Here is a 15,787-nt window from a genome sequence, read left to right as displayed (position 1 = left end):
AACTTCCAACGTTTTGGCCAAAGCCGTTTGCTGCAGCAGCGACAACTGCAACACTGCAGACGCAGCCGGTGAGTCATCCTGGTGTTCTATGTGCAGAAGGCCCCTGTGTTGGCCCCTGTATTGGCCCCTGTGTTGACCCTTGTGTTGGCCCCTGTGTTGACCCTTGTGTTGGCCCCTGTCTGACTTCTGAACTTTTTCACTTTCAGCTCCGTCCACTCCGGGCCCTGGGAGCCTACAATGCTTCAGCTGTGACCCTTTGACCGGCACCTGCAGCACAGCACTGACCTGCAACGCCCTGGAGGGCTACTGCTTCAGCTCTGACGGTCAGTAACATCTGTACACCTGCAGGGACAGAGCTGTACACCTGCAGGGAAGGAGCTGGACACCTGCATGGACGGAGCTGGACACCTGCATGGACAGAACTGGACACCTGCAGGGAAGGAGCTGGACAGCTGCAGGGACGGAGCTGGACACCTGCAGAGTTTTGTTGACTTTCTTGTGTGTTTTCTTGCAGTGATTCCAAAAGGTGGCTCAACTCAGGTCCCGGCTCATGGCTGCGCCTCAGGAAACATTTGTGCTGCAGCAGCCGCACTCTCCTCGTCTCCTCTGCTCATCGACGTTGGAACTGTCCAAGGAACTCCAACCTGCTGCACCACCGCCAACTGTAACCCCCTGACCACTACTACTGCAGCACCTACTACTACTACTGCAGCACCTACTACTACTACTGCAGCACCTACTACTACTACTACTGCAGCACCTACTACTACTACTGCAGCACCTACTACTACTGCAGCACCTACTACTACTACTGCAGCACCCACTACTAATACTGCAGCACCTACTACTACTACTGCAGCACCTACTACTACTACTACTGCAGCACCTACTACTACTACTGCAGCACCTACTACTACTACTACTGCAGCACCTAATACTACTACTGCAGCACCTACTACTACTACTGCAGCACCTACTACTACTACTACTACTGCAGCACCTACTACTACTACTGCAGCACCTACTACTACTACTGCAACACCTACTACTACTACTGCAGCACCTACTACTACTACTGCAGCACCTACAACTACTACTACTGCAGCACCTACTACTACTACTACTGCAGCACCTACTACTACTACTGCAGCACCTACTACTACTACTGCAGCACCTACTACTACTACTACTACTGCAGCACCTACTACTACTACTGCAGCACCTACTACTACTACTGCAGCAGCACCTACTACTACTACTGCAGCACCTACTACTACTACTGCAACACCTACTACTACTACTGCAGCACCTACTACTACTACTACTGCAGCACCTACTACTACTACTGCAGCACCTACTACTACTACTGCAGCACCTACAACTACTACTACTGCAGCACCTACTACTACTACTACTGCAGCACCTACTACTACTACTGCAGCACCTACTACTACTACTGCAGCACCTACTACTACTACTGCAGCACCTACTACTACTACTACTACTGCAGCACCTACTACTACTTCTGCAGCACCCACTACTAATACTGCAGCACCTACTACTACTACTGCAGCACCTTCTACTACTACTGCAGCACCTACTACTACTACTACTGCAGCACCTACTACTACTACTACTACAGCACCCACTACTACTACTGCAGCACCTACTACTACTACTACTGCAGCACCTACTACTACTACTGCAGCACCTACTACTACTACTACTGCAGCACCTACTACTACTACTACTGCAGCACCTACTACTACTACTACTGCAGCACCTACTACTACTACTGCAGCACCCACTACTACTACTGCAGCACCTACTACTACTACTACCGCAGCACCTACTACTGCTACTTCAGCCCCGACTACTACTACTGCAGCACCTACTACTACTACTACTGCAGCACCTACTACTACTACTGCAGCACCTACTACTACTACTACCGCAGCACCTACTACTACTACTGCAGCACCTACTACTACTACTACTGCAGCACCTACTACTACTACTGCAGCACCTACTACTACTACTGCAGCACCTACTACTACTACTGCAGCACCTACTACTACTACTACTGCAGCACCTACTACTACTACTACTACCCCAGCACCCACTACTACTACTGCAGCACCTTCTACTACTACTGCAGCACCCACTACTACTACTGAAGCACCTACTACTACTACTGCAGCACCTACTACTACTGCTGAAGCACCTACTACTACTACTGCAGCACCTACTACTACTACTGCAGCACCTACTACTACTACTACTGCAGCACCTACTACTACTACTTCAGCCCCAACTACTACAACTGTGGCCTCAACTACTACTACTGCAGCACCTACTACTACTACCGCAGCACCTACTACTACTGCTGAAGCACCTACAACTACTACTGCAGCACCTACTACTACTACTGCAGCACCTACTACTACTACTACTCCAGCCACGACTACTACTACTTCAGCCCTAACTACTACAACTGTGGCCTCAACTACTACTACTGCAGCACCTACTACTACTACTGCAGCACCTACTACTACTACTACTGCAGCACCTACTACTACTACTCCAGCCCCGACTACTACTACTGCAGCACCTACTACTACTACTACTGCAGCACCTACTACTACTACTGCAGCACCTACTACTACTACTGCAGCCCCAACTACTACTACTACAGCACCTACTACTACTGTAGCACCTACTACTACTACTGCAGCACCTACTACTACTACTGCAGCACCTACTACTACTACTGCAGCCCCAACTACTACTACTACAGCACCTACTACTACTGTAGCACCTACTACTACTACTGCAGCCCCAACTTCTACTACTGCAGCCCCAACTACTACTACTACAGCACCTACTACTACTACTGCAGCCCCAACTTCTACTACTGCAGCCCCAACTACTACTACTGCAGCACCAACTACTACTACTACAGCACCTACTACTACTGCAGCACCTACTACTACTAATACCGCAGCACCTACTAATACTGCTACAGCACCTACTACTACTGCAGCCCCAACTACTACTACTACAGCACCTACTACTACTGCAGCCCCAACTACTACTACTGCAGCCCCAACTACTACTACTACAGCCCCAACTACTACTACTGCAGCACCTACTACTACTACTACTGCAGCACCTACTACTACTACTGCAGCACCTACTACTACTACTGCAGCACCTACTACTACTACTACTGCAGCACCTTCTACTACTACTGCAGCACCTTCTACTACTACTGCAGCACCTACTACTACTACTACTGCAGCACCTACTACTACTACTACCGCAGCACCTACTACTACTACTGAAGCACCTACTACTACTGCAGCACCTACTACTACTACCGCAGCACCTACTACTACTACTGAAGCACCTACTACTACTACTGCAGCACCTACTACTACTACTGCAGCACCTACTACTACTACTACTGCAGCACCTACTACTACTACTCCAGCCACGACTACTACTACTTCAGCCCCAACTACTACAACTGTGGCCTCAACTACTACTACTGCAGCCCCAACTACTACTACTGCAGCACCTACTACTACTACTGCAGCACCTACAACTACTACTGCAGCACCTACTACTACTACGGCAGCACCCACTACTACTACTGCAGCACCAACTACTACTACTGCAGCACCTACTACTACTACTACTGCAGCAGCTACTACTACTACTCCAGCCCCGACTACTACTACTGCAGCACCTACTACTACTACTACTACTGCAGCACCTACTACTACTACTGCAGCACCTACTACTACTACTGCAGCCCCAACTACTACTACTACAGCACCTACTACTACTGCAGCCCAAACTACTACTACTACAGCACCTACTACTACTACAGCACATACTACTACTACTGCAGCCCCAACTTCTACTACTGCAGCCCCAACTACTACTACTACAGCACATACTACTACTGCAGCACCTACTACTACTACTACCGCAGCACCTACTACTACTACTACAGCACCTACTACTACTGCAGCCCCAACTACTACTACTACAGCCCCAACTACTATCACTGCAGCCCCAACTACTACTACTGCAGCACCTACTACTACTACTCCAGCCCCGACTACTACTACTGCAGCACCTACTACTACTACTACTGCAGCACCTACTACTACTACTGCAGCACCTACTACTACTACTGCAGCACCTACTACTACTACTGCAGCCCCAACTACTACTACTACACCACCTACTACTACTACAGCACCTACTACTACTACTGCAGCCCCAACTACTACTACTACAGCACCTACTACTACTGCAGCACCTACTACTACTACTACCGCAGCACCTACTACTACTACTACAGCACCTACTACTACTGCAGCCCCAACTACTACTACTACAGCCCCAACTACTATCACTGCAGCCCCAACTACTACTACTGCAGCACCTACTACTACTACTACTGCAGCACCTACTACTACTACTGCAGCACCTACTACTACTACTGCAGCACCTACTACTACTACCGCAGCACCTACTACTACTACTGAAGCACCTACTACTACTACTGCAGCACCTACTACTACTACTGCAGCACCTACTACTACTACTACCGCAGCACCTACTACTACTGCTACAGCCCCAACTACTACTACTGCAGCCCCAACTACTACTACTGTAGCACCTACTACTACTACCGCAGCACCTACTACTACTACTGCAGCACCTACTACTACTACTACTACTACTGTAGCACCTACTACTACTACTGCAGCACCCACTACTACTACTGCAGCACCTACTACTACTACTACTGCAGCACCTACTACTACTACTCCAGCCACGACTACTACTACTTCAGCCCCAACTACTACAACTGTGGCCTCAACTACTACTACTGCAGCCCCAACTACTACTACTGCAGCACCTACTACTACTACTGCAGCACCTACAACTACTACTGCAGCACCCACTACTACTACTGCAGCACCTACTACTACTACTGTAGCACCTACTACTACTACTGCAGCACTCACTACTACTACTGAAGCACCTACTACTACTACTGCAGCACCCACTACTACTAGTGAAGCACCTACTACTACTACTACCGCAGCACCTACTACTACTACTACAGCACCTACTACTACTGCAGCCCCAACTACTACTACTACAGCCCCAACTACTATCACTGCAGCCCCAACTACTACTACTGCAGCACCTACTACTACTACTACTGCAGCACCTACTACTACTACTGCAGCACCCACTACTACTACTGAAGCACCTACTACTACTACTGCAGCACCCACTACTACTACTGAAGCACCAACTACTACTACTACAGCCCCAACTACTATCACTGCAGCCCCAACTACTACTACTGCAGCACCTACTACTACTACTCCAGCCCCGACTACTACTACTGCAGCACCTACTACTACTACTACTGCAGCACCTTCTACTACTACTGCAGCACCTACTACTACTACTGCAGCACCTACTACTACTACTGCAGCCCCAACTACTACTACTACACCACCTACTACTACTACAGCACCTACTACTACTACTGCAGCCCCAACTACTACTACTACAGCACCTACTACTACTGCAGCACCTACTACTACTACTACCGCAGCACCTACTACTACTACTACAGCACCTACTACTACTGCAGCCCCAACTACTACTACTACAGCCCCAACTACTATCACTGCAGCCCCAACTACTACTACTGCAGCACCTACTACTACTACTACTGCAGCACCTACTACTACTACTGCAGCACCTACTACTACTACTGCAGCACCTACTACTACTACCGCAGCACCTACTACTACTACTGAAGCACCTACTACTACTACTGCAGCACCTACTACTACTACTGCAGCACCTACTACTACTACTACCGCAGCACCTACTACTACTACTACAGCACCTACTACTACTGCAGCCCCAACTACTACTACTACAGCCCCAACTACTATCACTGCAGCCCCGACTACTACTACTGCAGCACCTACTACTACTACTACTGCAGCACCTACTACTACTACTGCAGCACCTACTACTACTACTGCAGCACCTACTACTACTACTGCAGCCCCAACTACTACTACTACACCACCTACTACTACTACAGCACCTACTACTACTACTGCAGCCCCAACTACTACTACTACAGCACCTACTACTACTGCAGCACCTACTACTACTACTACCGCAGCACCTACTACTACTACTACAGCACCTACTACTACTGCAGCCCCAACTACTACTACTACAGCCCCAACTACTATCACTGCAGCCCCAACTACTACTACTGCAGCACCTACTACTACTACTACTGCAGCACCTACTACTACTACTGCAGCACCTACTACTACTACTGCAGCACCTACTACTACTACCGCAGCACCTACTACTACTACTGAAGCACCTACTACTACTACTACAGCACCTACTACTACTACTGCAGCCCCAACTTCTACTACTGCAGCCCCAACTACTACTACTACAGCCCCAACTACTATCACTGCAGCCCCAACTACTACTACTGCAGCACCTACTACTACTACTACCGCAGCACCTACTACTACTACTGCAGCACCTACTACTACTACTACAGCCCCAACTACTACTACTGCAGCCCCAACGACTACTACTGTAGCACCTACTACTACTACTGCAGCCCCAACTACTACTACTGCAGCCCCAACTACTACTACTGTAGCACCTACTACTACTACTACAGCACCTACTACTACTACTGCAGCCCCAACTACTACTACTACAGCACCTACTACTACTACTGCAGCCCCAACTACTACTACTGTAGCACCTACTACTACTACTGTAGCACCTACTACTACTACTACAGCACCTACTACTACTACTGCAGCCCCAACTACTACTACTACAGCACCTACTACTATTACTGCAGCACCTACTACTACTACTGTAGCACCTACTACTACTACTGCAGCCCCAACTACTACTACTACAGCACCTACTACTATTACTGCAGCACCTACTACTACTACTGTAGCACCTACTACTACTACTGCAGCCCCAACTACTACTACTGTAGCCCCAACTACTACTACTACAACTGCTCCAACCGTCACCACAGGTCAGTCAAACTAATACATCTGGACATGCAAAGTTCACATACTTTGTTTTGATGTGTATCTTTTCTAAATATATATTTTGAACTTTTCAGCTCCAACCACCACAACCTCGACAGCTCCTACTTCTACCACCACCGCAGCTGCTACTGCATCCACTACTACTACTACTACTGCAGCACCTACTACTACTACTGCAGCACCTACTACTACTACTGCAGCACCTACTACTACTACTGCAGCACCCACTACTACTACTGCAGCACCTACTACTACTACTGCAGCACCTACTACTACTACTACTGCAGCACCTACTACTACTACTCCAGCCCCGACTACTACTACTGCAGCACCTACTACTACTACTACTGCAGCACCTACTACTACTACTGCAGCACCTACTACTACTACTGCAGCACCTACTACTACTACTGCAGCCCCAACTACTACTACTACAGCACCTACTACTACTACAGCACCTACTACTACTACTGCAGCCCCAACTTCTACTACTGCAGCCCCAACTACTACTACTACAGCACCTACTACTACTGCAGCACCTACTACTACTACTACCGCAGCACTTACTACTACTACTACAGCACCTACTACTACTGCAGCCCCAACTACTACTACTACAGCCCCAACTACTATCACTGCAGCCCCAACTACTACTACTGCAGCACCTACTACTACTACTACTGCAGCACCTACTACTACTACCGCAGCACCTACTACTACTACCGCAGCACCTACTACTACTACTGAAGCACCTACTACTACTACTGCAGCACCTACTACTACTACTGCAGCACCTACTACTACTACTACTGCAGCACCTACTACTACTACTACTGCAGCACCTACTACTACTGCTACAGCACCTACTACTACTGCAGCCCCAACTACTACTACTGTAGCACCTACTACTACTACTGAAGCACCTACTACTACTACTGCAGCACCTACTACTACTACTGCAGCACCTACTACTACTACTACCGCAGCACCTACTACTACTGCTACAGCACCTACTACTACTGCAGCACCTACTACTACTACTGCAGCCTCAACTACTACTACTACAGCACCTACTACTACTACAGCACCTACTACTACTACTACAGCCCCAACTACTACTACTGCAGCCCCAACTACTACTACTGTAGCACCTACTACTACTACCGCAGCACCTACTACTACTACTTCAGCACCTACTACTACTACTACTACTGTAGCACCTACTACTACTACTGCAGCACCCACTACTACTACTGCAGCACCTACTACTACTACTACTGCAGCACCTACTACTACTACTCCAGCCACGACTACTACTACTGCAGCACCTACTACTACTACTGCAGCACCTACAACTACTACTGCAGCACCCACTACTACTACTGCAGCACCTACTACTACTACTGCAGCACCTACTACTACTACTGCAGCACCTACTACTACTACTCCAGCCCCGACTACTACTACTGCAGCACCTACTACTACTACTACTGCAGCACCTACTACTACTACTGCAGCACCTACTACTACTACTGCAGCCCCAACTTCTACTACTGCAGCCCCAACTACTACTACTACCGCAGCACCTACTACTACTACTACTACAGCACCTACTACTACTGCAGCCCCAACTACTACTACTACAGCCCCAACTACTACTACTGCAGCCCCAACTACTACTACTGTAGCACCTACTACTACTACTGCAGCCCCAACTACTACTACTGCAGCCCCAACTACTACTACTGTAGCACCTACTACTACTACTACAGCACCTACTACTATTACTGCAGCACCTACTACTACTACTACTGTAGCACCTACTACTACTACTGCAGCCCCAACTACTACTGCAGCACCCACTACTACTACTGCAGCCCCAACTACTACTACTGTAGCACCTACTACTACTACTGTAGCCCCAACTACTACTACTACAACTGCTCCAACCGTCACCACAGGTCAGTCAAACTAATACATCTGGACATGCAAAGTTCACATACTTTGTTTTGATGTGTATCTTTTCTAAATATATATTTTGAACTTTTCAGCTCCAACCACCACAACCTCGACAGCTCCTACTTCTACCACCACCGCAGCTGCTACTGCATCCACTACTACTACTACTACTGCAGCACCTTCTACTACTACTGCAGCACCTACTACTACTACTGCAGCACCCACTACTACTACTGCAGCACCTACTACTACTACTACTGCAGCACCTACTACTACTACTGCAGCACCTACTACTACTACTGCAGCACCTACTACTACTACTGCAGCACCTACTACTACTACTGCATCCACTACTACTACTACTACTGCAGCACCTTCTACTACTACTGCAGCACCTACTACTACTACTGCAGCACCCACTACTACTACTGCAGCACCTACTACTACTACTACTGCAGCACCTACTACTACTACTGCAGCACCTACTACTACTACTGCAGCACCTACTACTACTACTGCAGCACCCACTACTACTACTGCAGCACCTACTACTACTACTGCAGCACCCACTACTACTACTGCAGCACCTACTACTACTACTACTGCAGCACCTACTACTACTACTGCAGCACCTACTACTACTACTGCAGCACCTACTACTACTACTGCAGCACCTACTACTACTACTACTGCAGCACCTACTACTACTACTACTGCAGCACCTACTACTACTACTGCGGCACCTTCTACTACTACTACTGCAGCACCTTCTACTACTACTACTGCAGCACCTACTACTACTACTACTGCAGCACCTACTACTACTACTACCGCAGCACCTACTACTACTACTGCAGCACCTACTACTACTACTACTGCAGCACCTACTACTACTACTACTGCAGCACCTACTACTACTACTACCGCAGCACCTACTACTACTACTGCAGCACCTACTACTACTACTGCAGCACCTACTACTACTACTACTACTGCAGCACCTACTACTACTACTACCGCAGCACCTACTACTACTACTGCAGCACCTACTACTACTACTACTGCAGCACCTACTACTACTACTACTGCAGCACCTACTACTACTACTACTGCAGCACCTACTACTACTACTACCGCAGCACCTACTACTACTACTGCAGCACCTACTACTACTACTACTGCAGCACCTACTACTACTACTACTGCAGCACCTACTACTACTACTGCAGCACCTACTACTACTACTACTGCAGCACCTACTACTACTACTACTGCAGCACCTACTACTACTACTACTGCAGCACCTACTACTACTACTACCGCAGCACCTACTACTACTACTGCAGCACCTACTACTACTACTACTGCAGCACCTACTACTACTACTGCAGCACCTACTACTACTACTGCAGCACCCACTACTACTACTGCAGCACCTACTACTACTACTACTGCAGCACCTTCTACTACTACTGCAGCACCTACTACTACTACTACAGCACCTACTACTACTACTACTGCAGCACCTACTACTACTACTACAGCACCTACTACTACTACTACTACTGCAGCACCTACTACTACTACTACCGCAGCACCTACTACTACTACTGCAGCACCTACTACTACTACTACTGCAGCACCTACTACTACTACTGCAGCAGCACCTACTACTACTACTGCAGCACCTTCTACTACTACTGCAGCACCTACTACTACTACTGCAGCACCTACTACTACTACTACTGCAGCACCTTCTACTACTACTGCAGCACCTACTACTACTACTGCAGCACCTACTACTACTACTGCAGCACCTACTACTACTACTGCAGCACCTACTACTACTACTGCAGCACCTACTACTACTACTGCAGCACCTACTACTACTACTACTACTAGCACTACTGCAGGTACAGTGTTGGTCTGTGTGCTTGTGTTTCCACATTTGTTTTTGTCTTTTAGTTGAACATGTTTTGTGTGTTTTCCAGGCGCCTCTTCAGTCTCGTCTCTGCTTCTGCTCCAGGTTCTCGCTCTCGTCCTCGCACTTATCTTCTAAACATTCACATTAGAAGATCAGAGTTGTATTTGACACAAGACGTCTTTTTAACATTCATGTTGTAAGCTCTGTGCTCTGTGTGTATGATGAGTATTATTTGATTGAAATGTTGAAAGTTTGTGTTGACCAGTGAGGCCCTGAGGCCGAGGTGGACCCGGATCTGAAGGACATTTATTACACTGCAAATTCAAATGTATTTATTCATTTATTTAAATGTTTTAAAATATTTAACAAACTATTAATAAAAATAATTTATAAATCCTGTCTGATCGTTGTGAATTAATGGGGAGTATGGGACAGTGGAGCTGGAGCATGGATGTATTATATGATCTGGAAAGGCCACGCCCCCTCTGCCTCTGGCTCCAAATTGAGTAGTGGCCACTCCGTAGAATGCAGCCTTTTGGTCGGACCATTTCAGGAGTTCGGCCTCTAAAATGACAAAACATGCGAAATTATTTTAGTCTAAAAATGAAGTAGAAGGAATTTCACTCTTTGACTGTTTCTAAAATTCTTAAAAAATACATTTTTAACCTCCTGGAGAACGGTGTACGGAAACTAAACACGAGCAGAAGAACATGTGACGAGACGAGAAGTTGTGTTTGTTTGTCATTCCTCACGTTTCACACATCGTTCCATAAGTTTAAAACAACGATTACACAGTTAACACGAGCTAACACAAGCTAACACGAGCTAACACGAGCTAACACGAGCTAACACGAGCTAACACGAGCTAACACGAGCTAACGTAAGCTAAAGTTTAGCTACACAAAGATGCAACAACACGTTGTGATGGCTCGTGTTTCTGCAAATAAATAACTCATTATTTCTCTTACTAAATGTTCTAAGAGACAAAAGGTTAAGCACAGATCAAGGAAAACTAGAGAAAGAAGGGAAATAAAGTGATGTTTGTATGATGTGCTATAAAAAACAACCAATAATTCAAATATAACCTGCTGAAATGGGTCATATCTTACATATATAAATGTAAAGGTGTTTAAAAGTGACAGTGCTGTACTTACAGGGGCTGAGACCACATTTAAGGTTTTATTACATATTTAATAATGACGTGTTTAAACAGCAAAGCACACGCGTGTTTTCTATAGGAATGTTATGGATTTACTTCCATGGAACATGTAGAGATTTAGCAAATATGTCAGTTATGTTCTAACTTCTAAGGTTTAAACTTATAAATAAGCAAATGACTTTTGTTTTTTTAAATTAATGAATGTGAAAAGAGGAACTTTTGTGTTACTGAGCGAAATGTAAATGTGTCAATAACATATTCCACTTTTTACAACATTATAAATCGATGTTCTAAGGATTATTTTTCTCATTTTCTCCAGAGTGAAGCAGCCGTCCAGAGCAGTGAGTTTAGTCTGTCTGTGCTGACCAGAGCCCTACAGCTCACTACAGGTCACTGCAGGTCACTGCAGGTCACTACAGGTCACTACAGGTCACTGCAGGTCACTGCAGGGCACTGCAGGTCACTACAGGTCACTACAGGTCACTACAGGTCACTGCAGGTCACTACAGCTCACTACAGGTCACTACAGGGCACTGCAGGTCACTACAGATCACTAGAGGTCACTGCATGTCACTACAGGTCACTACAGGTCACTGCAGGTCACTACAGGCCACTGCAGGTCACTACAGGTCACTGCAGGGCACTGTAGGTCACTACAGGTCACTGCAGGTCACTGCAGGGCACTGCAGGTCACTACAGGTCACTGCAGGTCACTGCAGGTCACTACAGGTCACTACAGGTCACTGCAGGTCACTGCAGGGCACTGCAGGGCACTGCAGGTCACTACAGGTCACTACAGGTCACTGCAGGTCACTGCAGGGCACTGCAGGTCACTACAGGTCACTACAGGTCACTGCAGGTCACTGCAGGGCACTGCAGGTCACTACAGGTCACTACAGGTCACTGCAGGTCACTACAGGTCACTACAGGGCACTGCAGGTCACTACAGGTCACTAGAGGTCACTGCATGTCACTACAGGTCACTACAGGTCACTACAGGTCACTGCAGGTGCGGGGCGGCTGTAGCTCAGTGGTAGAGTGCTTGTCTTCTGATCCAAAGGTTGGCGGTTCGACTCACCGCTCTGTCAGAGCGGTCAGATCCATTGGCCCGCAGGTTGGCGGTGCAATCACAGCTGCCTCATGTGAATACTGCCGTCACTTAACCCAGTGTCTGTGTACATCTGGGGTGTGAATGTGTGTGTGAATGGGTGACTGGTTCCTTGATGGTAGAAAAGCGCTATATAAATGTGACCATTTATTTATTTACAGGTCACTAGAGGTCACTAGAGGTCACTGCAGGTCACTGCAGGTCTCTACAGGTCACTGCAGGTCTCTACAGGTCACTGCAGGTCACTACAGACACAGAGTGTCCAAAGCAAAAGGTATTTTAATAATAACTTGTGCCTCGACTTAAAGTAAACAGTGTAGAATCAGTATTTTGAATTTATAAAATGTCTGTTTTGTTATGACCAAAAAAACTAAATGATAATTGTTCTACAAAAGAGCCACTGATGTGTCACATGTGAAGTGTATGTTATATGACTTGTATAATCTAAACATGTGAAGTGTATGTTATATGACATGTATAATCTAAACATGTGAAGTGTATGTTATATGATTTGTATGATCTAAACATGTGAAGTGTATGTTATATGATGTTTTATCTTTGTTCATTGTTTTATGTTGCACTGAATCACCAAGACATGATCTTATGTTTGTGAATTCTGTTCTTTGACAATGGCAATAAACCTTTTCTGATTCTGATTCTAATAATGATGATTCTATTAATGATGATGATAATAATAATAATAATAAACAGAACACGGACTCCAGAACTCCTCTTAATAAAACAGTCCCACATTGTAGCTTTAAAACTCAACTCAAACTGTGGCTAAAATCAAACTCGATTCCTTGTGTTGTATTAATCTTTTGTCTGTTGTATTGTTTTGTTCCATTAGTATTGCAGATCAAATTGTATTTGTAGTGATAATCAGATTTACATTTATTCATCAAGTTCATTCATGTTCATTATTCTTATTCAATACATTAATAAACAAATGTGTTTTGTATTTATTAAAGATTGACATGATACAAAAATACACATAAGGAAACTGAATATAATTAAATACTGCTTAACTCCATTATGTAACAGAATCGATGATTGTGTTTTATATTTCTTCTCATTTGATAAAAACATCTGCATATTGGCCAAATGATATTATGTAAATTAATAACTGAAAAGTTAATAACAAAATAAATACCCAAACCAAAAACAATACAAACAATGATGATGAGGACGTTATTCCACCTCTAAATGAGCAAATGTAATTCGTTGTCAATTAAAACCAGACTTTTTATCTTAACACTTCTTTATAATTCTCCTAAATATCAGAGCTTTACAACATGACACCTGTATATTTATATATGGATATAATTTATCATTGTATGTTACGTAAATAGACCATTACAAGTGGAAGTATTCCGAAAGTCTGCGCTGATTGTCAGTCGTTCACGCTGCTGTGACGTGCTCGCTCCCGACCCAAAGCCTCACGGCGATGACGTCACAAAAGTGGGAGGAGTTATACCAGTATTCAGGAAGTAATGCGGAACTAAAACACTTTTTTGGAGCCATGCGCCAATGAGCAGCTCCATAGGCTTCAATGGCGGCCATCTTGGCTTCCGGGGGCTTGGGCTTGAGCTGGAGCCACTTAGGAGAGAACCAGTTCTTCAGGAGGAGAACCAGTTCTTCAGAAGGAAAACCAGCTCTTCAGGAGGAGAACCAGTTCTTCAGGAGGAGAACCAGCTCTTCAGGAGGAGAACCAGTTCTTCAGGAGGAGAACCAGTTCTTCAGGAGGAGAACCAGTTCTTCCAGACAGATGAAGAACCGTTCATCTGGAGTAGAAACCATTTCTCCAGGAGAGGATCATCTGGGTCCACGGGTCATCGATGTGTCAGTCCCACTCCTCACGTGAGGTGGAAGGGAGTGGGAAAAGAAGAAGAAAAGGAAATAAACAGATTGCAAGTGGGGTTTTTATTTTATTTATTTTTTTCTATTTCGAGCAGGGTTATTCTCATTACTTTTGTCTTATTTAGATTTAGTGATAATTTAGTCTTAAATGAAGGGACTGTGTCGGCCTCTTTAACATGGACAGGAGCTGATTCCATAACACAGGAGCTCTACCTTCTACTGTGCTTTTAGAGACTCTTGGGACCACCTGAAGGCTCTACCTCCTACAGTACTTTTAGAGACTCATGGGACCACCAGAAGGCTCTACCTCCTACAGTACTTTTAGAGACTCTTGGCACCACCAGAAGGCCAGCATTTTGAGAGTGAAGAGCTCTGTTTGGATGATATGGTTCTATAGCATCTTTGAGGTAGGATGGGGCCATGTCATTTATGGCTTTGTAGGTCAAGAGTAGAATTTTAAATTTGATTCTAAACTGGACAGGAGCCAGTGAAGAGACTTCAGCACCGGCGTAATGTGCTCTCTTCTTTTTGTTCCTGTTAGTAATCTTGCTGCTGCATTTTGAACCAGTTGAAAGCTTTTTATGGAGCTTTTAGGACCTGCTGTGAGCAGGAGT

The 15,787-nt window shown here is 45.8% G+C and overlaps 1 protein-coding gene across 1 annotated transcript; it reads left to right on the top strand.

Annotated features, from left to right (window-relative positions):
* The first annotated feature begins 390 nt into the window (after positions 1-390).
* On the top strand, positions 391-11,422 carry LOC140354281 (uncharacterized). Its single transcript, XM_072439230.1, has 5 exons — positions 391-664; positions 2,105-7,147; positions 7,238-9,124; positions 9,215-11,035; positions 11,114-11,422. The coding sequence occupies exons 1-5, from the start codon at positions 391-393 to the stop codon at positions 11,179-11,181; spliced, it is 9,093 nt and encodes a 3,030-aa protein (XP_072295331.1). The 3' UTR covers positions 11,182-11,422.
* The last annotated feature ends 4,365 nt before the right edge of the window (positions 11,423-15,787 follow it).

Source organism: Eucyclogobius newberryi, unplaced genomic scaffold, assembly GCF_026437365.1.
Source record: "Eucyclogobius newberryi isolate DKJ021-1_F unplaced genomic scaffold, fEucNew1.0.hap1 SCAF_9, whole genome shotgun sequence".
In the NCBI taxonomy this organism is placed as follows: Eukaryota; Metazoa; Chordata; class Actinopteri; order Gobiiformes; family Gobiidae; genus Eucyclogobius; species Eucyclogobius newberryi.
Note: the sequence above shows the minus strand (reverse complement) of the source record. Positions and strands in the feature narration are given on the sequence as shown.

Excerpts from the sequence above, each read along its gene's own strand:
- LOC140354281 (XM_072439230.1), top strand. The coding sequence starts at position 391 with ATGGACGGAGCTGGACACCTGCATGGACAGAACTGGACACCTGCAGGG. Across the intron at positions 665-2,104 it reads CTGCTGCACCACCGCCAACT|CTACTACCCCAGCACCCACT; the intron begins GTAACCCCCTGA and ends CTACTACTACTA. Across the intron at positions 11,036-11,113 it reads TACTACTAGCACTACTGCAG|GCGCCTCTTCAGTCTCGTCT; the intron begins GTACAGTGTTGG and ends TGTGTTTTCCAG.